At 39.2% G+C, this 27,432-nt stretch overlaps 1 protein-coding gene and 3 non-coding genes across 6 annotated transcripts in view; all 4 read left to right on the top strand.

Moving 5' to 3' along the window:
• pum1 (pumilio RNA-binding family member 1) overlaps positions 1 to 10,996 on the top strand; it is a 39,524-nt gene extending 28,528 nt beyond the window's left edge. For all 3 annotated transcript variants that reach the window (XM_056249529.1, XM_056249528.1, XM_056249526.1), the window contains exons 14-22: positions 534 to 770; positions 2,838 to 3,105; positions 3,230 to 3,359; positions 5,177 to 5,311; positions 5,418 to 5,555; positions 6,469 to 6,594; positions 6,681 to 6,802; positions 6,892 to 7,084; positions 9,600 to 10,996. In XM_056249529.1, the coding sequence (XP_056105504.1) occupies positions 534 to 770; positions 2,838 to 3,105; positions 3,230 to 3,359; positions 5,177 to 5,311; positions 5,418 to 5,555; positions 6,469 to 6,594; positions 6,681 to 6,802; positions 6,892 to 7,084; positions 9,600 to 9,731 (1,481 nt within the window). In that variant the 3' untranslated portion in view covers positions 9,732 to 10,996. The remainder of the gene's footprint in view (positions 1 to 533; positions 771 to 2,837; positions 3,106 to 3,229; positions 3,360 to 5,176; positions 5,312 to 5,417; positions 5,556 to 6,468; positions 6,595 to 6,680; positions 6,803 to 6,891; positions 7,085 to 9,599) is intronic.
• On the top strand, positions 2,138 to 2,273 carry LOC130084351 (small nucleolar RNA SNORA5). The gene has a single exon (XR_008806917.1). It is a non-coding gene; the product is annotated as a small nucleolar RNA SNORA5 (small nucleolar RNA).
• LOC130084350 (small nucleolar RNA SNORA5) lies at positions 6,199 to 6,334 on the top strand. The gene has a single exon (XR_008806916.1). It is a non-coding gene; the product is annotated as a small nucleolar RNA SNORA5 (small nucleolar RNA).
• On the top strand, positions 7,930 to 8,065 carry LOC130084349 (small nucleolar RNA SNORA5). The gene has a single exon (XR_008806915.1). It is a non-coding gene; the product is annotated as a small nucleolar RNA SNORA5 (small nucleolar RNA).
• Positions 10,997 to 27,432: the final 16,436 nt, after the last annotated feature.

The following is a 27,432-nucleotide window of genomic DNA, read 5'->3' as shown; positions in this document are numbered from 1 at the left end:
TAGAACACATTGTTTTAATTTTTCATGCATCTCCATGTGCATGTTTCTGCTTGAGTGTGTGTTCGAAAGGACCCGAAAGTCTAAAGGTGATGATACACAGGGCAACTTTTTGAGCAATCTTGCTGGGCAATGTTGCCGTCAACGGGCAACCAGATAAGACACAGGGCCCACGACCGATCTAAATTATCCAGATAGGAATGTATTGCCCATTTTCAATGGGAAAGTGCCCAAGCAACAATCGCTCGGCAAGATTGCCCAGCAACATTGCTCAAAAAGTTGCCCTGTGTATCATCACCTTAATAGTGTGTGATCCTGTCATTAGCTATATGATGCCCAGTCAGCAAGTGTATGATGCCGATCTGTTCTAATTTTAAAAGCTGTGGCATGTATTCCAACTTGAACTTTAAAACATACTGCACTGCGGGACCAAACCACAAAAATCGTATTTGTTCCTAATGCGTAAATGTTTTAATTGGAATCAGATTTAATCTGACTCCGGTTTAATTTTTGCATGTCCATTTTTTGTTTTGCAGTGGCTAATTCCAGTTCCAGTGGGTCACGTCGGGATTCTCTGACGGGTAGCTCTGATCTGTACAAGCGCACGCCCAGCAGCCTCACCCCTATTGGCCATGGGGGTTTCTACAATGGCCTCAGCTTTAGCTCCTCCCCCGGCCCAGTAGGCATGCCTCTTCCAAACCAAGGCCCCTCCCACTCTCTCACCCCGCCTCCCTCGCTCTCAACTCATGGATCTTCAAGCAGTCTTAACCTTGGTGAGTACATGAAGGAATGAGGTATATATATATAGCGCTTTCATATGTGCTACTGTACACCCAAAGCGCTTTACAATCATATCAGGGAATCTCTCCTCAACCACCAGTTGCAGTTGCCCCAGGTGAATAGGGGAAAAAAATTAACTAATAGATATCAGCATGAAACTTCCCCAGTTGATTACTGACATTAAGACAAATATCTTTTGTATTACAAGTTTTTAGAATATTTATGTTTAAATATGCAAATTAGGTATTATCTCATTAAATATGCACTAATTTGCATATATTTCCAGAAGAGAAATCTGAACATTGGATAAAGCCAGATTAAAAATTCTTTTCATTTTGTTAACATATTAGAGTCAAAGGTTTTTACAGAGGGGATTTTGAATATCTCTTTTTATCACTCAACAGCCAAAAAAAATCCATTTTCGCCCCGTTTTTAGGTATAAAATGTTGTATAAATCAGAATCTGAATGATATATGAACAAACCCCTCTGTAAAAACATTAAGAATATAGATAGGAATACAACTGGAAAGTTTGGTGTATGCAAGTGCTGCTGAAGTGGAGATTTCTGGCTCAGAGTTTGAGAAAAAAAACATTTTGAGAAAACGGCCTTTAAAGATTTGTATTGTAAAAATTCATACTTTATTAAGTGGAAACAACTATTTATAGACACAATATCTTATCAAATCATTAGCAACAACAATACAAACCACCTTAAACACATCATGTATGGCCTTCAACAGAACAGAACCCCAGTAAAAACAGTGTACACACACAAACGGTCCTGCTCGATAGGACACAGACAGTCAGACTGATTTCGTCTTCTCTGAGATGATTTTCCACGTTGTACTTGCGCCATTTTCAACTCCCGCGGAAATATCAGAGCACGTCACGTGAGGCATCTGAACGAATCACGTTGTGAGAAGTTGACATCAGCCAATGAGATTTCGCTTTTAGAGTTAAATGCCCCATTGTACTTTCACGATTGGTTGCTGATAAAAAAGGAAATGACCATATTTGGATCCGACAACATTGACAGGGTGCAGACTGCGATCGCGGAGCAGCGTGTTGATTTAGAACGCCAACTTTTGTTGAATTTAGGAGAAATCTTAAGATTTTAATAGACAGAGTGTAGTAAAATAAAGACCTAAATGTGTATTTTGGACTTTTTTTTCCACCACAAGTCTGAAAGAAGACATGTTATTGAAGACAAATAGCCAAAATCTCACAATTGACCTGTGAAGAAAAAAAAAACTGTTGAAAATATAAATAATAATAATTAATTCATATGTGTGTACATTTATATTTTTGAGGATTGAGCCAATCTGAACTTTGAAAAAATCCTGTCAAATATGTGTAGAACTGCAGTCTTGTCAAATTCAGTGTTTCCTCTTTAATGGACCGCACTGGCCAAAACGGCTGCAACAGTGAATAAGTAGTCTATGGGACCCATGTTCTTTTAAAATGAATACTGGGGACAGAAAAGTCTGCTTACATTTATTTTCTAACCTCTCTGTGCTGTGAGAAAACTGCATTGATCATTTCTGACACTCAATACAGCGAACATTAAGTCTGCGTTTGCGCTGCCGCTGACGGACTGAGAGCAGTTGTCATGTATAGATAGAAAAAATTATACCGTGTAGCTGTTTCATGTCACAATAAATTAAATAATTGAAAGTACGATAATCATATTACATCGTTACACCTGTAGGTGCCGACAAGAGACTGTTAAAAAATATATTTGTCATTGAATTATTCAAGAGATTCGTTCCAAAACACTGATTCATCCAGTACTGAAACAAACGAAGTCTAAACCTAACCCCCAGGATTGTCCAAATGCCCATTGTGTGGAGTATTCATTTAAACACAGTAGATGTCTTAAATTAACACACAGTTGGGTGAAAACCGTAAATTTATTTTGTGCATTTAGTCTTAAAGTGACAGCAGCCTCTCTAGCATTTCTTACATTAAACTTTTAGGTACAATAGGGTTATTTATTTAACCCTTGACCCCTTTAAACATATTTAATGAATTGAATCTCCCTTCTGGCGCCTCCCCCTCAGGTGGACTGACCAATGGCAGTGGGCGTTTTATCTCGGCAGCTCCAGGAGCGGAGGCCAAGTACCGCAATGCCACCACAGGTTCGTCTCTCTTCAGTCCCAGCAGCCAGCTCTTCCCTTCCTCTCGGCTACGTTACGGGATGTCTGATGTGATGCCTTCGGGACGCAGCCGTCTCCTCGAGGACTTCAGAAACAACCGCTACCCCAACCTGCAGCTGAGAGAGATCGCGGGACACGTCATGGAGTTCTCTCAGGACCAGCACGGCTCCAGGTCTGCCACAGCTCACATGTTAGAAAGTCAGAACCCTTATATCAGCTTTTCGGCATGATATGATAATAGTGGGAATAATACATAAAAGATCCGAAATATTAAAAAAACAAACAATTTTGTTCAGGTTTATCCAGCTGAAATTGGAGAGAGCAAGTCCTGCAGAACGTCAGTTGGTCTTCAACGAGATACTACAGGCGGCCTACCAGCTCATGGTTGATGTGTTTGGAAATTACGTCATCCAGAAGTTCTTTGAGGTAATACCGAGTTCTTTTGTTGATTAATGCATTGTTTTAGTATCTAATGAACTGTGTGGTTTAACATGAGGACAGAGAGGTTGCCGGTTCAGATTGGAACCTGATTTGGTACCACATTCAGAGGTGGACAAAGTACACAACTTCCTTACTTGAGTGAAAGTACAGATAATACTGGTCAAATATTACTCCGTTACAAGTAAAAGTTGTAAAGACCGATTTTTACTAAAGTACTTTTAAAAACAAGTACTTCTGTATTTTTACTTGAGTATCAAAAGTACAAAGTCAATGCAATATTATTGTTGCATTATTACAGGACCTTATGCCTCTGAAGCAACCTAGTGAATACACACACCAGTTTGTAGTTTTGTAGTGTGGAGCTTTTAGAAAGTCACAAAACCTATAGAAATGAAACAGCTGAATTTATAAAAAAAGACAGCCATAATCATCTTCATTTTTTTAAATTTAACAGTCCTACCACCCCAACAAAAGAAGTACACGTGTATCCATTCATGCACATTTGAATCAAGTGGTCTGTAAATATATAAATAAAAAAAACTAGCTATACAACCATAACTGTATAACTGCCCAAGAGCAATACTGCTTTAACAAACAGCACAACAGAAATACTTATTTGCCATGAAAACACAACTTTCAAACCATTACTTGTGACAACGATACTGTCTCTCACAGATTACTAGTAAAGAGAAATCGTACTAATCATCAAACTTCAGGACACGTGACCCTACAGGAGTGATTACTAATAGTCTTGTCTGTCAGCCGCAAAATAAAAAACAATCACGTTTTAGAGACGGAAAAAATCATGCCCTGACTAACGGAACTACTTTCTACTCAAGGACTTTGACAGAAATGTAGTGGAGTAAAAAGTACAATATTTGTCTTTCAAATGTAGTGAAGTTAAAGGTAAAAAGTTTCCAGAAAAAATAATAGTCAAGTAAATGTACTTCGTTACTGTCCACCTCTGACCGCATCAAGGGCCTGTCTACACCTGGCCACTTCATGCGTCTTCTGTGATCGGATAGCTATCCGATCGTGAAAAGACCAGGTGTAAATGCCCTCCGAGACGGATTTGAATCCGATCGCTCAAACCACTTCATGAGGAGATCTGGGCCGCTTAACAGACGAAACTGGACAAGTGTAAATGCATCTGGTTGTTGAAACCACATATGTACATTTTGCTCCTCCTAAAAATTGCTAAAAAATAAACGTATGAGTGCGTGTGATAGGCTATATGTAATATTATAGCCTGATATGACGGTGCTACTGCGACACGCATCACCACAGATGAGCAGCTGACCATCTATTCATTAAGCCAACGAGCAAACTATCGCAAATCAAAGTGAAAGTCGCAGACGCTTAACACACAATCATCATTAAAAGTAAAGAAATGAAATGATCCACCAGGGCTGTTGCCGCTCTCTTATTGCGGTTTTTGATTTTAGCTGATGATCAATAAAATGCAGCTCATCTCGGGTGCTTTCGGTGACGTGAACTCCATTAAATCTGCATATTGCGCGGGAATTGAAGATCGGATTTATATCCGTTTTGCGAAAACGCATTTATGTGACCAGGTGTAAATGTAATCGTTTTGATAAATCAGATAGCGATACGACCTGAGAGAACGCATGAAGTGGCCAGGTGTAAACGTCACATTTATTTATATAATACAGATTGTTTCTATGCAGCTTAACAGTAATATACAGCAAAGTATCAGTTTCAGTGTTGCTCAGTTCATCAGTTATGTGCATTAAGCGTACTGGCTGTCAATTAGGATGCTAAAAGCAGTTTTATGTGTTTAGTTTGGCAGTCTGGATCAGAAGTTGGCGCTGGCCGAGCGGATCCGTGGTCATGTTTTATCCCTGGCGCTGCAGATGTACGGCTGCCGAGTGATCCAGAAAGCTCTCGAGTTCATCCCTTCGGACCAACAAGTCATTGTAAGTTTATGAAAGGCTGTACGCTCATGTTATAATTATTCCCGTGGCTGTGGTGAAGTTACACTAAGTGTATGAATTGAATCAAATTTGTTTGTGTCTTTTACAGAACGAGATGGTTCGGGAGCTCGACGGGCACGTGTTAAAGTGTGTGAAGGATCAAAATGGCAATCATGTTGTGCAGAAGTGCATTGAGTGTGTCCAGCCTCATGCTCTTCAGTTCATCATCGATGCATTCAAAGGACAGGTGTGTCTCTTTTGAAATTGTGTAAAACAATATGTTTGAATACAACGGCTTTGAGTGTGTATGTTTGTGTACCATGGGAACTTTTGTGACCTATTTTTGGAGGGCTTGATTTTTGAAGCACAACTTCAGTGCAGAATCTCAGTATAACAAATGAAAAATAGTTTAAATAATAATATGAAGATACATAATACTCCTAATTTTAAACAATAAATTGGTGTAAATGTTTCTTTTTTGTGTAGAGAAAGTTTAAAATGAAATTAAAAATACACTTCCATTGAAAAGTTTGGTCAGATTTTTTTTTGCGGCAAGATTTAAAAAACAATAATCTATTATGCTCACTAAGGCTGCAATTATTTGTATATTATATTATTACAATTTGAATTTGTAATTTATTCCTGTGATTCATGTGCCAATGTTCTTTCTGGCAGCCATGCTTAATATTTTTGTCGAAACAATGATACATTTATTTTTTCAGAATTCTTTGATTTAATAGAAAGTTCATACGAACAGCATTTATTTGAAATGTCTTTTCTCTCACTAGTGTCCTTGCTAAATAATTAATTATAATTAATATACTTTTTTTTTGTGTGTGTGGTGGAGACAATCTGAACTTTGAAAATACCCTGTCAAATATGTGTAGAACTGCAGTCTTGTCAAATTCAGTGTTTCCTCTTTAATGGACCGCACTGGCCAAAACGGCTGCAACAGTGAATAAGTAGTCTATGGGACCCATGTTCTTTTAAAATGAATACTGGGGACAGAAAAGTCTGCTTACATTTATTTTCTAACCTCTCTGTGCTGTGAGAAAACTGCATTCTCATCCAGTCGTGTCTGGAGCGGCGTATTTTGAAATGTATTTAAAACCTTTGTCTCTTGTGTGTATGTTTAACTAATAACTGTGTGTGTTGTGCAGGTGTTTGCTCTGTCCACACACCCATATGGTTGTCGGGTGATCCAGCGTATTCTGGAGCACTGCCTGCCCGAGCAGACTCTCCCGATCCTGGAGGAAATACATCAGCACACCGAGCAGCTGGTGCAGGTAATTTATGAAGCCGTCTCTTTCTGCACTGAACCAGGATCTTAGCCATTCCTCTTAAAGCGTTTTTTCCCCCCATTCCCATATAGGATCAGTATGGGAATTATGTAATTCAGCACGTTTTGGAGCACGGCCGCGCTGAGGACAAGAGCAAGATTGTGTCGGAAATCCGAGGAAATGTTTTGGGGCTCAGCCAGCATAAGTTTGCCAGGTACGCACAAAGAATTTCTAATAATAAAACACAAAATACGAGCAGGTGGAAGTGTCTTATTTGGGAGGCGCTTGTGTTTGCGTTCTCAGTAACGTGGTGGAGAAGTGTGTGACCCACTCGCTGCGTGCCGAGAGGGCGATGCTGATTGATGAGGTGTGCAGTATGGCGGACGGGCCCCACAGTGCCTTATACACCATGATGAAGGACCAGTATGCCAACTATGTTGTGCAGAAGATGATCGATGTGGCCGAGCCGACACAACGCAAGATTGTAATGCACAAGGTGCGGCTGCTATTTCGTCATCAGTATTTCTTCTTTTCCGGTTTGTGCCAAAGTAGGGCTGTGACGATATGGCAACGATATAAAGCGTCCAGTAGAGCTGCGTGATTAATTATTAAAAGATCTCGATTCAAACTCCCACGTGATGATCTTCATAAACGACAACAATTCGGCTATGTCTATTAAAACAATTAAAAATCAGTAATATATTGTGAAATATTATTACATTTATATTACAATTTAATTTATATTTAATGTTCTTTATAGCAGCCATGCTTAATATTTTTGTCGAAACAATGATACATTTATTTTTTCAGAATTCTTTGATTAATAGAAAGTTCATAAGAACAGCATTTATTTTTGTGTCACATTATAAAGTGAGTCTGACAAGTATGATCACAGCAACATTCAGATCTGTGTTCTGAGCCGGAGAGAGCAGTTGTCATGTATAGTTATGAAACCGCTTCACAAACCACACAATATAATTATTTCTGTTGCAATAATTCAAATGATCACTGAAGTACTGGGATAAAAGTTTATAGTTCCGATATAAACACTGATGTCTACAGTAGTGATTAAATTAGAGTGAATCACCTTTTTAAAGTAACTTGATGCTTCTAATAGACAGTTTCATCGTTGCACCAGTAGGTGGCGACAAGAGACTGGTAAAAAAAAAAAAAATTCATTGAATCATTAGTTCAAAAACATTGATTTATCCAGTATCATCCATTGAATCATTCATTCAGACCTTTTAAAAAAAAAAATGAATTCATGTGTATGTACATTTATATTTTTGAGGATTGAGCCAATCTGAACTTTGAAAAAATCCTGTCAAATATGTGTAGAACTGCAGTCTTGTCAAATTCAGTGTTTCCTCTTTAATGGACCGCACTGGCCAAAACGGCTGCAACAGTGAATAAGTAGTCTATGGGACCCATGTTCTTTTAAAATGAATACTGGGGACAGGAACGTCTACTTACATTTATTTTCTAACCTCTCTGTGCTGTGAGAAAACTGCATTGATCATTTCTGACACTCAATACAGCGAACATTAAGTCTGCGTTTGCGCTGCCGCTGACGGACTGAGAGCAGTTGTCATGTATAGATAGAAAAAATTATACCGTGTAGCTGTTTCATGTCACAATCATTTAAATAATTGAAAGTATGATAATAATATTACATCGTTACACCCGTAGGTGCCGACAAGAGACTGTTAAAAAATATATTTGTCATTAAATTATTCAAGAGATTCGTTCCAAAACACTGATTCATCCAGTACTGAAACAAACGAAGTCTAAACCTAACCCACAGGATTGTCCAAATGCCCATTGTGTGGAGTATTCACTTAAACACAGTAGATTGTGTCTTAAATTAACACACAGTTGGGTGAAAACCATACATTTAGTTTGTGCATTTAGTCTTAAAGTGACAGCAGCCTAATATACAATCACTAGCATTTCTTACACTAAACTTTTAGATACAGTAGGTTTATTTATTTAACTTGTATATTTGTTCTATTGTATTAATCATTTTGTTTTTATTTGCTGCTTTGGTTTTATTTTTAGTAACGATATTGTGAACGTATTTAAAGGATTAGTTCACTTTTCAAAAAACTTTTGCTGATAATTTACTCACCCCCATGTCATCCAAGATGTCCATGTCTTTCTTTCTTCAGTCGAAAAGAAATGAAGGTTTTTGATGAAAACATTCCAGGATTTTTCTCCATATAATGCACTTTACTGGGCACCAAACGGTCCAAGGTCCAAAAGACAGTTTCAGTGCAAACTGCGAACTTTTCAAAGGGCTTTAAACGATTCCAGACGATGAATAATGGTCTTATCAAGCGAAACGATCGCTCATTTCAAAAATAAATAACAAAGTTTAAGTTTTATAAGCTCAAATGCCCGCCTCGCTCTGTTCTGTGTGACTCTCCTGTTCGAACTCGTTCATCAAAATGAACGAATCTTTTTTCGAGTCATTTGATTCATTTAACGAGTCATTTGATTCATTTAACGAACGAAATGAACGAATCGACTCGGAAAAAGATTCGTTCATTTTGATGAACGAGTTCGAACAGGAGAGTTACACAGAACAGAGCAAGGCGGGCATTTGAGCTTATAAAACGTAAATTTTTTTTTTTTTTTTTTTTTATGACCGATCGTTTCGCTTGATAAGACCCTTATTCATCGTCTGGAATCGTTTAAAGCCCTTTGAACAGTTTGCACTGAAACTGTGTTTTGGACCTTGGACCGTTTGGTGCCCAGTAAAGTGCATTATATGGAGAAAAATCCTGGAATGTTTTCATCAAAAACCTTAATTTCTTTTCGACTGAAGAAAGAAAGACATGGACATCTTGGATGACATGGGGGTGAGTAAATTATCAGCAAAAGTTTTTTTAAAAGTGAACTAATCCTTTAATATGGTGAAATATGTTTTTGGTCATATCGCACACCCCATGCTAAAGTGTCAAAGAACCGTGATGAATGTTGTGTGATGGATGTTGCTTGGTTTTGTGTAGATCCGGCCCCATATTGCAACGCTGAGGAAGTACACGTACGGAAAGCACATTTTGGCCAAGCTGGAGAAGTACTACATGAAGAACGGCGTTGACCTCGGCCCACTCTGTGCACCTCCTAATGGCATCATGTAAACCCTTCCCATAATTCCTCTAGGATGGCCGTCTGTGTGAGCGTGTCTGTCCACAGTCGATGACGTTGGGGTGGAGAGTCGAAACCTTCTCCTCAACACTGAATCATCCCCAGGTTGTTGTGACCTGTTTTTTTGTGTTTGTTTTTCCTCTCCCTTTTAGCATTTCTTCCGTTTTTTGCTCTACTACCTAAATGATGGTCCTTTTTGGTCCTGTATGAAATGAGAGAATATTTGATTTATCCCATGTTCAATCATGTAGGCTTGCGCAAACACACTTTATTGCTTTGCAACACCTTTCTAACTCGCATATTCTTTCATAACACACACACACACATACATTATCACTAACACTTGATTGCTAACACGCAGACATTTAGCATGGGAGACGTTTTTGGTCTTGCTTCTATAAACTATTTAGTGCATACTTGGTGTAGACCTTTGCATATATATATAAATATATATATAAAACTTTGTAGTTTTTCTGGTTTTTGATGTCCAATCTGTATCTATAATCTTCCCCTGTAGTGAATACATACTTCTGATTGTATAATTGTACATTTGTAAACCTTCGCTAATGTAAATGTGGACTCGCTTCTACAGCCCTTTTTTGGTATGAGGAGAAAAGAAAAAAACCGGACAAAATGGAAAAAAGAAAATCTTGTGCATTTCAGTGTAAATTCTCACCTCTTTGGTTGTGGTTTCTGAGTTATGAGTTGTTATATATTGTAAATTGTAATATCAGATTTTTTTGTTGGTTTTGAAGCCCTTTGAATTATTACTGCATAGATGTACAAAGAACAGAGAAAAGTGCGCACTCTGCTTTTAGCCATTCACCAGCCACCTCTTTTTCACCTCCACTCATCCCTTTCTTTTTTTAAGATCTTTTATAGTCCCTCCCTGACTCCTGGGCAGGTAGCAGCAAGCGCGTGTGTGTGTATGTGTGTGTGACGCGCTCGACTGCCCTGGGTCAGAGTCGGAGGTGTGTACAGATTTGCCATTCTTTTGTCTACTTGTAAGTGATTGTAACATACTGGCCATTGGTTTTGATTTGGAACACTCTCTGGTGTATATTTAAACAGCCTTGTGTATATTTCCTATGATTCTCTTTATGCAGGCACACTTGTAACCATAATGTGTATAGGTAACAGATGCTGTGTGTGCTTTCTGCCTGGGCAACTATTTTTTGTAACTCCAGTTGTAGATTGTCTCTAAACAACGTGTGATCTTTATTTTGAAACAAAACAATGAAAAAATTTCAAAATTTCACGACGGCCTCTGACTCTTTCTTTCCATGTGCTTGTTATGTGTTCAGGACTGTGATCTTTATTAGCTATTCTGTCACAAGACTAATTTGGAAAAAAACTACTCTTCTTTATTATTAGAAGGTTTTGTTTGGACTCATTTTAGTTGCTATAGTTTATCACAACTTTAATGTACATGCTCGACCTTTTATGCTTTCTTACATGTTCAACTTTCTTTAGTGTGTAATATTCCTATTATTCTCGAGTTATTCTGTATATCAGTGTCGGTGTTTCTGAACTCCCTAAAACGCCTCCATTGTAGTCTTGAGTTTTCTTCCGGGAACAAACACATCACAATATTCCGCATTTAAATAATTCATACACAGAATAAAGGGGCGGGGCCTGGTCGAGTTAGTTAGTAGTGTGTTGAAACCATAGATAGACTGTAAAAAAAGATGGACGACGCCCCTTCGCTCTCTTCCATTGGTCAGAAGTGAAGCCGCGAGTGTCCCGATATGGCGCTGACATCTTGGACTTGAGTCCACGCAGAAGCGATCTCGGGACCAGACCTGCGCAGTCGTGAGCAGAAAGTAAAGCCGCGAAATCAAGGCCCCGCCCTTACGCTCGCAGAATCAATCGCAAGCACACGCTCCGGCACTTTTTTAAAATTAATTATAGAAATTTAGATATTAAATTTAAAGCTCCAATTTCCTCAGTCCTCCGAAGATCCCCAAAAAAAGTCTGTTGGTGCTTCAGTGATGACATCGCTCACAGAACCTGTCAATCACAGCTGTCAATCATGACGTCACACCACCGCATCAAATAACTAACTAAAAACGAACTTATTTTAAAAACAAACACTTGAAATTACATCAGCGTGATAAAAACTACAGTAAATGACAGAAACCATATTTGGAAAAATGATATTTGAAGTGTAATTGAATTGTTTAATTGGTCTCACGTGCCGTTGAATAACTCGTGGAGGCGGGGTTTATGACCTATACTAGGACCGGCCACCGGGGGGCGATCGAGGCGTTTTGGCTTCACTTTTCAGGGCTTGTGCGGCACGCTTGGTTGAAACTGGTTGATATGGTAAGGGGCGGGACATTTCCCAAACACTCGAAGCGCTTCACCAATTACAACACACTGATCCAGCCGACCAATCAGAGCACAGTGTGCTTTTCAGAAGGAGGGGCTTCATAGAGACAGGAACTAAACAGAGCGTTACTGACAGACTGGGAATAGAGGAGCTGCAACAATGGGGAAAATAATGTGGAGTTTTTTAACATTCAAGCATGAAAACCTATTCTAGTAGAGCCCAAAAACTTAGCAAAAGGGCATAACAGGTCCTCTTTAATGAAACACATGATAATGAGCAATAAATGAGTTTTCTTAATGACGGCCTGAGGATACTGTACTTTCTTGATGAAAGTAGCAGATACGCCTTGATGAAGGATTTATTTAAATCGCACTCTCATAAGTGGTTTTCAAATGTAGAACTTGCATAACATCTTTCCAGGGAACACATTATGAGTAAATGCATATCTCGAATGCATTGCAGATCTCTAGATAAAAGCATCTGCCAGATGTGCTATTGTAAATCTTGCATTTTTCAAAGGTGACTAAAAGCCTGTTCACACTAAGGATGATGGCTGTAACTATAAAGTTTTGATAATTGTACTAATTCTATGACAACAGGCAAGTCCACACCACAAACACACTGGAACGATTTCATTGGAATCCCTTTCAAAATGATTTCGTTTTCAGCTGATGATTGATCAAAAGATTAAAACATTAAAAACCAGAATCAGAATAGTTCTTTGTTCCATCACAAAAGTACAATGAATATAAAGCCTGATGTATTAAATAATTATTTAAGCGTTTATTAAACCTTTAGATGAAATATAAAATAAATTCTAACAAATGTCTGATAAATTATATAGTGAGAATATGGAGCTCACAGTCAAGAAACACTTCAGTTTTATTCAGAGGCTCAAATTGAGCAAAAATATGCACAGATATTGCCAAAAAGTACACTGTAAAAAACTGTTGGATATTTGAGTTGACTAAACTTAAAATTTTAAAGCAGCACAAACACTTTTTTAAGTTGAAACAATTTTATATCTGATAGCTTATAAAGTAAATAAATATTTTTTATAACAGACTACTTAAAATGCATATAAATATCAGTTGTCTCCCAATAATGTCTTAGTAAGAAGATATTTAAATGTTTTGATTATCAATGCAATACTTTTAATTATGAGGGGCAAAATCCATAATGTAATGCAATAAAATGATGATTGAGAGAAATGATGATGCTGCTATGAGCAATTTGATACATTATATTAAAAATCTTTGTGTACTGTTGTTGTTTCTGTGCACTGGAACCTGCATCTGTGACCACAATTCCTTGTGTGTGTGTGTGTGTGTGTGTGTGTGTGTGTGTGTGTGTGTGTGTGTGTGTGTGTGTGTGTGTGTGTGTGTGTGTGTGTGTGTGTGTGTGTGTGTGTAAAAACACACTTGGCAATGAATCTTATTCAGATTCTAATTCTTAAAAGCACTTTTTAAGATTCACCAGGAGTCCAAACAGTAGCATGAAATTATTTCAGAGGTATTATCAAAAACATATGTCCACTATAGACCAAAAACAAATCCCCGATATGCAGCAGGGTCACGGGAGGGGTTGATGTAAATCTTGATAGAGAAGAGGAGGAGAAGAGGGGAGAGGGAGGAGGAGAAGAAGAAGGGAGAGGCAGAGAGGGAAGACGGGCTGCAGGGGGCATCATCATTCCTCAACCGCACGAGGAGGAGAATCCACCAATGCCCTCCTCTTCTCACACACGCCATAGCGTACAGCAGAGAAAGAGAAGTGTGTGTGTGTGTGTGAGAGTGAGAGAGGGGAGTTCTGGTCTTCCCTGCTTCCACATCCATCAAGTCTCAACCACTGAAGTCAGAGGGGAGTAGATCACTAGAGGCCGTGCGCGCGTTGCTACTCCTCGGTCTTCGCGTGGTTTTGCGGGGATTTGACCGTGTGCCGTACGCGATCACGGGCAGACGGATGTGCCGACAAAAGCGCCTGCCCTGAAGTTGGATACCGAAAACGAAAGGTTTACTCCTACCTAGCACCTCAACGAGAAGCGGGGTGACGAGAGCCCCGTGTTTTGCCGTGTTCGGAGCACCATGAAGCGCCCGTGCTGGATGGCGCTCGCGCTGCTGCTGCTGGCGCAAACCGCACTGGTAAGAATGACACTCTATTGTTAGGAAGAGGGGCGATTTACCGCCGGTCACATGCGCTTAACAATCGGGATTATGTTCGTGCGTGTTTGCGGTAATCGTTATGAGAGAGGGTGAATTGTATGGTCATTAATTAGGCGACAGCAGCCGTGGTGCAAATCTTGGACGCGACCCACATTCTCTCGGCTGACCGCAGACAGCGCGTCTCTGGCGGCCTGAGGCGCGCGGAGCGCGGGCTGGAGAAGCTCCGTGCTGGGACCCACGACTGACTCACGGTGCGGGTTTCCATTGAGCACCTTTGCCTTGTTTGGCCATTTTGATCTGGATGTGGGTGGGTGGGTAGGTGGGTGTGTGTTGGTGTTGTGGGTCACGGACACACCGTTACGCTAGCCGCCTTCCCCGGTTGTCTGATTATGTTGGCGTGGAGCGTGTGTGCGCGCGCGGGTCATGATAAACTATAATTAACGCGTCGCATCTAATTATGGTTTAATTACGAGCCTTTTGTCCCTCATGTTTGCCTGTCGGTGGTCCCTCCACACGTAACGTTACCGCTCTCTTTGAGGTCAAGAGTGATCGGTGGGCTCCAGACATACCCGGTAATTACTGCAGGGCTGCATCATAATGGGTTAAAGCAGGTAATCGGCGGAGGTGTTGGAAGTGTCGCCGATCGGCGGGTGATATTGACCGGAGATCGCCTGAGGAGGAGGAGGAGGAGGAGGGTGTGGAGGGGCTGCGGGGGGTGACGTCATTGGTTTTCGCGGCGCGAGAGAGCAACTACCTTTTCCACAGACTGTTATGACGCGTTTTAACCAATGATTTTAACCGATTTTTAACGATCATCGGCATCGTAAACCCTGCAACGTTTTTATATTATTATTTTTTTTAAATATTTGTACATTTATAACAATTTACCTTGTATTATATTACCTTTGCATCAAATTACAAAAAAACTAAAAAATATACGCTGCTGTGAGGGTATTTCTAACGTAGCTATTTCTCTCTTCTGACTGCCGTTATCAATCTCTCTCTATTTTTTCTTCTTTTGAAAGTTGTGAAAACACTATTTTTGGAGTGTTTATTTTGCTATTTGAGCAAATGGGAACACGAAAAATATATTTAATGTAGTCTCTCATTCACTGCTAGAAGTTTACCCAACTATGATGACTTCAGCTTCTGAGAAACCCGGAAATGTGAAAATGTGCAATTCAGAAGGGTATCAAATTCATTAACCTTTTTTTTTTTTTTGATATTGGTTTATTTTGAGACTGAAAAAAAAAAACTAGCGGAACACAGGATCTACCTCGAGACTTGTATTTACCTTTAAGCAGTGAGCGCGAGGAAATGCATTATGATGAAACCCTTAGAACAGAGCTCTTCGTTCATCTCTAGAGTCTTTATTACGGATGCTATGAGTTTCTATGCGACTGAGCACTTGTGTTGAGCTCAAAGCCATTCTTTTAAACAGTTGACGGACAATGATAAACTACTGGTGGTCTCAAATCCATGCCAACACAGTGAGTGCCCGTCCACTTTTTCAGCAGCCTTGGTTCCGGAAGTATTTTCCCCATTATTTTTTAGTATAGGGATTTTTTTAAAGTCATAGTTTAAGAGTTATAAGCCATGAACCAAGCCTAATGGCTTCAACAAAAGCACCATCGATTAACAACCTCATAGCCCACAGTAGGTCTGCCTTTAACGGTTTATATATGTTATTAATCAAAAAAACTATTCCCTATATGGAGAAAATAAATGGTATTTTTTACTTCCGGAACCTGACTAGTGCACTCTATTGGGTAGCTGAGGTCTTAGTTGACCATTATTGTAAAGGTTGCCCACATTTTTGCCCATGCAAGTAGTTGATGAATGCTCCATTTTTACCAGGCATTTTTACTTTTACAATCTAGATATAAAAGTAATCCATCACATGTAAACAAACATGCTTTAAGTGGGCTAAAAATACATTCTTTGCACTCATGACCTTGAAAGTTATATTTTGGTCCACTTTAGGTCTCAGTTGACTTTTTAATTCATGTTTTTGTTGTTGTTTTGAAGCCAGTTTTTACTGACCCCTTAAGTTTGCAACAAACAAGTGAACCTGCATTGTTTGCATTCACATTTTAAGCGAATCACAGTGTAGATTTAAAGCAATCTTTACTCCAGTTAATATCGAGCGTTCACAGTCAAGATTCATGGGAACCGCGCTGAGGCCGGTGAACATCCGAACACACAGCAGACATCAGGAACTTTAACAGCTTCTGTATTGCTTGTTCATCAAGATATGTGCAAATGTGTTTCTTCAAGTGTGTCTAAGGAATCACTTTTCTTGTCACATGTCAACCTGAGATGTCTTGTAAGTCTAGGCTGGCTGATGAGCAAATTCACACTCTTTACAGTGCAAAAATACCCACATTTGGCTGGGCTTGGGTGTTAATTTCAAAACCATGTTGCCCATTCAAAATGAATCAACACACTGTTTGTATAATGCGTGATTGGTTGAGTTGTTGTGGCCACTTCAAACGGATGCTTCATGTGGATCAGGTCAGTGGTGTCATATCCTTTCTGGCTTTGTGTGCCAGAGATGGAGTTTAATTTAGATCTGGGAATTGAGCTAATGGACACGCATCCGCTCCTGAGAGCTCCTGCATTTATGCGTGTTTTAAAGGATCATGTTGGACTCCTGGGTTCAGCACTGAATCAGTGTTTTGTGCTGTAGACGACAAAGACAACCATAGAGAGGGAGGGAGATGAGGAGGAGGGAACGAGAGAAAACGAGTAGAGAGGAATGTGTGAAGCAATTTGACACAGGAAGTTTCTGCTGCTGGCGTTCTCACTCAGCTGTATGAAGGTCTCACTTTACAGACTCACAAAAGCTAAAAAGTTTAAGTGACATGCCACTCTCAAAGTCTGTGTTGCCTGTGAGGAGGATTAGCATTGCTTAGCATAAACCAATGTGGGATTGGAGCCAAAATGTTTAGTTCAGCCAAAAATGAAAATTGTGTCATCATTCACTCGCACTTGTTTCATTCCAAACCTGTATGACTTTCTGATGCGGTGGTATAAAAAGGAAGACATTTTAAAGAATGTTTTTGTCCATACAATGAAAGTCAATGGTGTCCAAAACAACATTGGACCCCATTGACTTTTAGTGCATGGACAAAAAATGCTGAGACTTTTTCCCCCAAAATATATAATTTTGTGATCCACGGAAGAAAGTCATGCATGTTTGGAACAACATGAGAGTGAGCAAAATGAACTGACCCACAAGAATATGTTTCTCCTAACTGTGTTCAAATTAGCCACAATCGTTGGCATACACAGTAAAGCGGGCATCTTAGTTGGTTCCAGTTGCTGAGGAATCAGTGTGTGTGTGGATGTGTCTCTCGGCAGGTGTGTGTTAACAGATCCCTGCTGAGATAATGACCCTACAGTCTGAAAGTCAACTCCCGTCCCGTTTGATCCGAGGTGGTCTTTGGGGCGGGTCTCTGACCTTCAACATGTATGAGGGAAATTTCAGCAAAAACAGTCGGTAGTTGTGACACACCCCAGCAAAATCCAGTTGCACAACACTAATCGTTTGGGTTTTGGAAGAATCTGATGAGCAATATTTGACTTTTTGATCACAGACTTTGGTATCTTGGCAATCTGAGCACAGACATGTTTTTTAGGAACTGTAAAATGAGATATTTTTCTCAGGAGACAAATGTGTGAGAGAAAAGACTTTCAATTTAATCCCAGTAATATATGTTTACATACACTTCATTAACATTCCATTTCAGTCAAACTAAAGCAATCATTTGTCTTTCTAAAATGTCACTTAAACACTTTTAGTCTGAGTGAAATTGCTTCAGTGTGGGTTTCTAGGTCTGTTAGTCCAATAATGGGATTGAAGCTCTTGTTTCGCTCAGCATGTAAACATTAATCAGACAACAGTTGGCTTCGGCGTTGAGAAAAGACTAAAAACGTATGTAATAATTCTGCATGTAAATGTACTTTGTGTCTAGGAGCAACAATTGAGATATTAAAAAGGGGCTGTTCTCAAAACCCGTTTGTTCATTTTGCTGCGCTACAATAGTTTAACAATATAAATAGGGGTGTAACGATACCCTCATGTCACGATTCGATACATATCACGATACTGAACTCATGATACGATATTATTGCAATACAAATGGTAAAAGGTTAACAAACAATACTAAATTTGGGTTTACATTGCATAGGCTTTGACTTGGTGCAGATAACCCATATAGCACAGGACAATAATGACACCAGAATATAAATAAAAAATCCAGAATTATTTTAGACGAATATGCTTGCACTGTCTGACTAGATATATTTAAAATAATGTAAGCCACATTTTACTGATAGCAGGAGACATTTGGCATTATCAGGACCCACAAATATTCCCCCATTGCATTATTATACATTAAATTCAACATTATATATAGTAGTTTAATACAATACTGACACTAAAACTCTGAAAACTTGAATTCTTTTCTCACACAGTCACTTTTATTTTGGGTGAACTATTCACAATACAGTTTGTCACTATCCACGATACACATTGTAGCATTTTTATATTGCGATACGACGTGTTTAACCACTGCGCTCGTGCCTCGTGTGTTTTGCAGCTTCTCATGCATAACATGTCGTTCTAAAAACGTGTCTAGACCTTGCGTCTCACGGTGGTTTTAACTGCAAAAACACGCTCTGTGAACAGCCCCATATGTGACTTTTTCCCTACACTAAGAGGATCTGAGTAAGCTTGTCAGTTCTGTAAAACAAGTTCTGCATATACATTTGAATTTGATCCTATTTTGACAGTGTATGTTCGTTCTCAGACAGTTAACTGCTACAGTGTATAATAATGCAATGGGGGAATATTTGTGGGTCCTGATAATGCCAAATGTCTCCTGCTACCAGTAAAATGTGGCTTACATTATTTTAAATATATCTAGTCAGTGACAGCGCAAGCATATTCGTCTAAAATAATTCTGGATTTTTTATTTATATTCTGGTGTCATTATTGTCAGAGGAGATCAGATGTGCTCCTACTGTAGTTACATTCAAATCCAGACTCAAAACACATCTGTTTAGCTATGCATTTACTGAATGAGCACTGTGCCACTGTTCGTCCGACTGGTTTTACTGTACTTTACTTTATTTTTTATTCTAAACTGTTTTAATTATTCTTATTTGTTTTGATTATTTTAATTTCTTCTATGTAAAGCACTTTGAATTACCATTGTGTATGAAATGTGCTATATAAATAAACTTGCCTTGCTTGTGGTAACACCTGACTGCTTTAAATTTCTCAAAGCAAATCTCAGTCCTAGCCACAGTCGTGCACCAAACACTGTGGTAATTCCATGTTGACATAATAAGCGCATTTCCCAAGGCGCCGCTAAAGAAAAAACATGATCAGGCCCACCAAATGGCACTGCGTTCTGGTGTGAAAGCGCTCATTTCGAGGTGTCAGCCGAGGAGGTTCACCTTATCAGCCCACATGCTTCACATTAACTAACACACTGACCTCGCTCTGACCTCCTCACATCCGTCAGACGCCTCCTGAAGATAACCTGAAGATGATGGATGCAGGTAGGGGAAATCTGGGGCAAATCAGTGTCGTGTGTGTGTGTGTGTCGTTCATTCATTCAGTTAGGAAGAATCCTCAAGCTTTCATTTGAAGGAATGTATAATGTTGATTACCACAAAAAATTATTTCAACTCGTCCCTTCAAGGATTAGTTCACTTTAAAAAAAAAATTTGCTGATAATTTACTTTCCCCCATGTCATCCAAGATGTCCATGTCTTTCTTTCTTCAGTCGAAAAGAAATTAAGGTTTTTGATGAAAACATTCCAGGATTTTTCTCCATATAATGCACTTTACTGGGCACCAAACGGTTCAAGGTCCAAAAGACAGTTTCAGTGCAAACTGCAAACTGTTCAAATGGTTTTAAACGATTCCAGACGATGAATAAGGGTCTTATCAAGCGAAACGATCGCTCATTTAAAAAATAAATAACAAAGTTTAAGTTTTATAAGCTAAAATGCCCGCCTTGCTCTGTTCTGTGTGACTCTCCTGTTCGAACTCGTTCATCAAAATGAACAAATCTTTTTCCGAGTCAATTCGTTCATTTCGGTCGTTAATTGAATCAAATGACTCGAAAAAAGATTTGTTCATTTTGATGAACGAGTTCGAACAGGAGAGTTACACAGAACAGAGCAAGGCGGGCATTTTAGCTTATAAAACTTAAGCTTTGTTTTTTTTTTTTTTAAATGAGCGATCGTTTCGCTTGATAAGACCCTTATTCATCGTCTGGTGTCGTTTAAAGCCCTTTGAACAGTTTGCACTGAAACTGTCTTTTGGACCTTGGACCGTTTGCTGCCCAGTAAAGTGCATTATATGGAGAAAAATCCTGGAATGTTTTCATCAAAAACCTTAATTTCTTTTCGACTGAAGAAAGAAAGACATGGACATCTTGGATGACATGGGGGTGAGTAAATTATCAGCAAAAGTTTTTTTTTAAATGAACTAATCCTTTCAGCAAAATACTGAGTTACAGTGAGTCACACAATGTAAGTGAATGGTGACGATCCATAAACGTTAAACACGTTCCCCCCCCCAAATTGATTGACAAGATATAATCGGCCCTAATAATCGGCTGTTTTTAAACAATCCAATGGCTGATAGTGAAAATAATTGCTTTTATCGGCAGATATTGGCCGATAAAACCAATAATTTTCACTATCAGCTGATACTGATTATATATATATATATATAAAGCAAAAGAAGGTCGAGTTAAAATAATTTTTGTGGTAATTAACATTATGCCACAAATCCTCTCCTCTCATTCTGTCATTCCCACTTATTGCACCTGGAATATTCCTTTCAATCCTTGATCTGTGAGGAAATTGGACGAACAAGCTGTGATTTACTATTACAAGCTCTAACATTGTACCGTAGAAACCAATTGTAGGACCAGAGCTCGAAAAGAGAGCAGAGCGAGGGAGGGATAGCTGAGAGAGGTGGAAACAGAAAGGTGGAGACTATCGGGGCTCGCTGCTCTTTCCCAGGAGACCGTGCTCCTCTACCTGTTCTCCACAGTGTCACCATGACAACGGCACATCTCCGTCACAGCCGTATCTCTGGTCTCTCCCTTTTCTTTGCCCCTCTCGTTCTGTCATTCACCCTTTTCTCTTTCCCTGCTTGCTCTTTTTCGTTCTGTGTCTCCGGCTAATTAAGATGCGGCTCCGGCAGTCTGATGGGGGGAGGGGTAATCACTCCATACCTGAGAGAGACACAGGAAGAGAGAGAGACACACGTAAACTATATTTTACAGCGGGATATGAGGACATTTATGGCTTTATAACAGGCTGTAGTGTAATATTGTTTTACGGGTTTGGTTTTATATGTGCAAATGGCAGTTTGCAATCGGGTTCCTCAGAAAAACCCACAGCCTGATTGAATGTTTTTTTTTTCTCCCTCAGCTTTTCTGTCCCAAATATATGTGTGCTTGCGTGCGTGTGTGCGCCATGCTATAATAAGACCCTAAATTAGAGAGCATTGGTGGGAGGCGTTCCAAAGCCACAATGCTTTTTAAGATGCAGGACCAATCCGCTCTATAAATATGAATACGGCTATTGTAGCCAAAACAGGACAGCCCTTGCCCGGAGAAAACGTGTTTATGCGCATGTGTCCTTCCTTTTCCTCCTCCTTCCCCGTGTGTTTGTTTGTTCTGCAGATGTTCTCATGGCCTCTTGCTTGGGGAAAGGGTAGTGACGTGTTTCCGTGGAGATCGCGGGACCACGAGGGTAATTAGGTTAACGAGTGAATGTGGGCGTGGCCTCGTGCTCAGGGGGATTCTGGAATGTCGTTAAGTTTACTGAGCGCCAGACCGGTGGCTGTACAATGATAAAAGCAACCCGGAGTTAATTAGGAACGAGGGATATTTAGATAACCCTTGTCAGAGGCGATGTGCAGGCCATTAATCAACAAGATTTGCGTTTATCATAAAGAGAAAATGATGAACTGCATATAAGTGCAGGCTTTCATTCAGTTGAGAGCATGTGTTTAATGAGATGGCTTTGTGAATATATGGCATTATATGTTTACATTTAGGCATTTAGCAGATGCTTTTAATCCAAAGCACCTTCACTAGCATTTTACTATTCAACTACAACAGTCGGGATTTCGGAAGTAAAAACTCTCCATAGGGAAGTTGATTTTTTACGATAGCTTATAAACCTTTAAAGACAAACTACAAATACTGTGAGGAACGAGGTTTTTAATCGATGGTATTTGCGTCAGCCCACATTATTTGAGCTTTTTCTTAAAATAATCGTGTTTAACAGCAGAATTCGTAGTGAAAACTACATTTCCAATGATACAGCACAGAAAATTCCACCAATCAGAGAGTCGCCACAATCAAAACGTGCAAAAATAGGTTTTTAGCTCCGCCCACTCCCATAAAGCACTGCGAATATTTGCATTTTTTGCTAAACTTAAAATATATTGTTTATATATTTGCTTAGATATTTACTTATATACTATATATATATATATATATACACAGTTTTAAAGGGGTCATGAACTGGCTTTTTAAAAATATATATATTGTTGTCTGAGGTCAACTTATGACGTTCGCTTGGTTTTTACATTCAAAAACATCAAAATGAATAAGTAATAGGCTATTTTCTACCCTAGTTTTGAGCCTAGCTCAAAAACGCTCGGTTTTTATGGGCGTCTCGCATTGAAGACTTGGAAGTAAACGCCCACTGCTGTGAGTGGATAACAGTTTTGCATATTATAATGAGTTTGGTGTAATGCGCGAATCGGTGGGCGGGGCTAAACCGGCCGTGTTGAAGTAGGCGTTGATCTTCTTCTGCGGGGGTGGTGTTTTATCCTCTTTGTCGTCATAGTTCCCCACTTTGAAAAACGAGTCGTTTGCTGAGCCTGGTATCAATAAAAGCTTTTATTGGACTAACAAGGACGTTTTCAGTTCTGAAACTTACAGGATATTCTTATAATATGATGACCTCTTAGATGTCAAAAGCTCAAGGAAAATTTGATTTCTCAGTTCATCACCCCTTTAAATGAGTCGTGTTAGATTTCTCCATTGTTTTTAATTCGATTATGGTGTTCACAATGCTTCATGGGATTGTAGTTCTTTTTTACAGTTTACAATTACAGTCGTTTAGTAGTACAGTCTTGTATCTTTGTATACGATTTTCAAATACTTGTTTGCTTCGAATCAAACATGATGATTAATGATTCACCTTGTAGCTGATTAGCTTGGTTTATGGCCTATAAAGCTTTAACAAAGACTTCAAAAAGAAAGAAAATCCCTATGGGAGAAATGAATGGGAAAATACTTCCGGCAGCAGCGGCGCTGAAGAATTGTGTGGGAACTGTTGCACTGTTTCTGTAGCTGGTCTTAGCAAGATTGATGTGCGATGAATGTGAGTGTGTGTATGACTACGTTCACACAGTCAACACCTTTCATAACTCCAGAAAACGTCATCACTATTAAAATGGCATTATATAATAAATGAAGCCAATGAGGGCACGACCTCATGTCAAATGTTAATTAACCGACACAAGCTTAAAATGCTTTAAAAAAAATAACAGTGTAGAATGGATTGCAAAAACAGTTTGAGAGCAAAACTGATGAGAGCGGAAAAGTTGGAAAGACAGCAATTGGATTTCAATTTAATCTGCGCAGCTCATGTTTTTATGCTTGTGTCTCTGTGAGTTACAGAAACCTCATGTGAAAAACCCCAAAACATACACAAGATAAGTGAGTCAAAGTCTTGAATATTTAAGAGTCAGTTTAGTCACTCATTTAAACCACAAACTACATACCGTTGGGATAAAATCATACCGTTTATTAAAACAAAATTACATTTTTATTCAGCAAGGATGTATTAAATTGATTAAAAGTGACTATATATTGTTACAAAAGATCTCTATTGAAAATAAATGCTGTTCTTTTAAACGTTATATTAATTTAAAAATAAGTTTTTTTTAAAGCGGCACAACTGTTTTCAACATTGATAATAATAAGATATGTTTTTGAGCAGCAAATCATCATATTAGAGTGATTTCTGAAGGATCATGTGACACTGAAGACTGGAGTAATGATGCTGATCTAATAGTTCTGAGGGGATTTAAGGACTTTACATTATTTAGTAGTCAGTCCCCTTGGTGGATGAGTGTGTATTGCAGAGTATACACACTGTATTCGTGACTGTTACACTTTATTTAAATAGTTCAAAAATGTTGCTTTGAAGATATGAGTATTTGTCCATATGATCAAACTTATAATTATAATTCTCTAGAGGCTTTTAGTTCCAGTGGATGTATGTTAGGACTAATATGCATAGCCGGTCTGACACCAAACAGTGAGTTAATAATTTTAAAATATTTATTATTCACACACATTTTATTTAAGGGATTTATCTATGCCAAGAAAAAAACAAGCCTACAGCCAAAAGACACGAATGTGTGTAAAAGCACACGAATAAAGTAAACTGTCTGAGAGGATTTTATTCACACACCGTGCGTCGTTTAAGCCATTTGCATTTTCTTTGTTTCTCAGCCTGTATGCGCAAAAGGTCACGCTCACCTTCAGTATAACCTCTCCTGAAGCTTCACTCAACAGTTGCCCGGTTTTGAAGCTCAAAGAGTCGTTTGAGAGCTTTGTGCACATTGATGTGCAAATGAACACCGCGTTTTTGCAACTCAATAACCAGAACATCTTCCTACATTAGGTGCAGTTAAGAGGCTCGTCGAGTCTACACTCAGGCTTGTTGTTGCTCTGATAAAGTCTTTATGAAAAGATGTCGTCCAGGTTGATGTGAATTGAATGTCAGAAGTGTTTCATCTTGATTGACAGACTGACCAATTATCTATTACAGTCCGGCCCATTCAGTCGTTATTGTCCATTTAGTGTCTCATTTGTAATGGTAAAATCACCAAATACTTTAATACAGGACTCTTCGTTTGTATGGAAAGAGATTGCACATTCTTTTAAACAATAGCCCTTCGTTTCCATCAGCTGTGACCTTGGCTTGCGTACAGAGAATATTCATTTTAGTACCTTTTAGTCGCATGCTTTTCATTGACTTCTCAATGCATGATGATGTAATGTAGAGTATTATTGCACAGTTTATTAAATAACCAGTGCAGGTTGTTTTTGTGACTGGAGAGAGAATGCTTTAGTTTGCATTCATCCATCCATTCTTGACAAAAACAAGCATAATAGTCTGTACCAGGGACATGATTGTGAAGTTGTTTTAAAAAAATGTGATGAAATGTCAGAATGTTGGCTGAAGAGATGGGTGCCGCTCGGCCAGACTCTGAGTGTTTGATAAGAGGGAGCTGGCACACACACACACACACACACACACACACGGCTGATGAAATGCAGACTTCTGTCAAGTGTGGAGAATGACTAAGAGAGAGACCCTGTAAATAACACTGAGATCTTTCAGTTCTGCACAAGAGCTGTGATATTACACAAATGAATGGTGAAGATATAAAAAGAAACTCTTGAAGTGGTTTAAACCATTGAAGTGGTTTTGTCTTCTTGTTTCAATTAAATTTAATATTGTACACACATCTCCATTACATGTGTAATGGAAGATTGACAGACATAATTGACGTAATTAATAGATAAGATTGATGGATAGTTCACCCTGTCATTTACTCGCCCTTGTGTCGTTCCAAACCCGAATGCTGTCTTTTCTCCATAAAACACAAAGGGGATCATTTTCATTATTAATTTAAATTATATTACTTTTAATAGTCACTGAATTTGGACATGGCTTTTAATGGTGTGAGAAATTTGGATTTAGATTTATTAGCCAATACATTTGTTATCAGCTTTCAAATGTAAAGAATTATCGGGTTATCCGCATCTGCAAATTTTCATATCGGTGGCGCATCAACTGTTTGGTTACCGACATTCTTCAAAATATCATCTTTTGTGTTCAGCAGAAGAAAGAAATTCATACAGGTTTGGAACAACTAAGGCCGTGTGTCCACCAAAGCGGTTTTTCAAGTGGATGGCGTATTTTTTCAATTGTTTTCAATGGGAGCGCCACGTTTTTAAAACGCCATGAGCGCAACGAGGCGCTGAGCGTTTTTTTCACGCTGAAGTGCTGAGCGCTCGGGGTTTCTTACAAGTCGCCGAGAGTTGAAGAATGTTCAACTTTGGGTAAAACGCAGCGCTCATCACTGTCACTTTTTACCCAGCCGTCCAATCACAGAGGAGGAGGGGCGGGGCTAATACCACACCGACCAACTGTCACAAACATAGACTGTAAAAAAAGATGGACGACGCCCCTTCGCTCTCTTCCATTGGTCAGAAGTGAAGCCGCGAGTGTCCCGATATGGCGCTGACATCTTGGACTTGAGTCTGCGCAGAAGCGATCTCGGGACCAGACCTGCGCAGTCGTGAGCAGAAAGTAAAGCTGTGAAATCAAGGCCCCGCCCTTACGCTCGCAGAATCAATCGCAAGCACACGCTCCTGCACTTTAAAAAAAAATTAATTATAGAAAATTAGATATTACATTTAAAGCGCCAATCTCCTCAGTCCTCCGAAGATCCCGAAAAAAAGTCTGTTGGTGCTTCAGTGATGACATCGCTCACAGAACCTGTCAATCACAGCTGTCAATCATGACGTCACCACCACCGCATCAAATAACTAACTAAAAACGAACTTATTTTAAAAACAAACACTTGAAATTACATCAGCGTGATAAAAACTACAGTAAATAACAGAAACCATCTTTGGAAAAACGATATTTGAAGTGTAATTTAATTGTTTAGTTGGTCTCACGTGCCGTTGAATAACTCGTGGAGGCGGGGTTTATGACCTATACTAGGACCGGCCACCGGGGGGCGATCGAGGCGTTTTGGCTTCACATTTCAGAGCTTGTGCGGCACACTTGGTCACAGCATTCTTTCTGTACAACGACATCCATAGATATATACACTAGATGTCGCCTTGGCTACGGCAGTTCATTGGAACAAATGCGTCTATGTGAGAGCCGCCATCATGGAACAGGGGAGCCCCTCCTCTTTAATGCATAAGCGTCAATGTAGGTAAAGGTCTAACGGAAATAAAATCACCATAAATAGTCATGAATGCGATTTTCTAGTTTTTTGGTTCGTTCCAATGGTCAGACATGTATTTAGCATTGAGTCCAGAGAATTTTTTTTTT

This window comes from Rhinichthys klamathensis, unplaced genomic scaffold (assembly GCF_029890125.1).
Source record: "Rhinichthys klamathensis goyatoka isolate OS25496 unplaced genomic scaffold, OSU_Roscu_1.1 h1tg000060l_1, whole genome shotgun sequence".
In the NCBI taxonomy this organism is placed as follows: Eukaryota; Metazoa; Chordata; class Actinopteri; order Cypriniformes; family Leuciscidae; genus Rhinichthys; species Rhinichthys klamathensis.
Note: the sequence above shows the minus strand (reverse complement) of the source record. Positions and strands in the feature narration are given on the sequence as shown.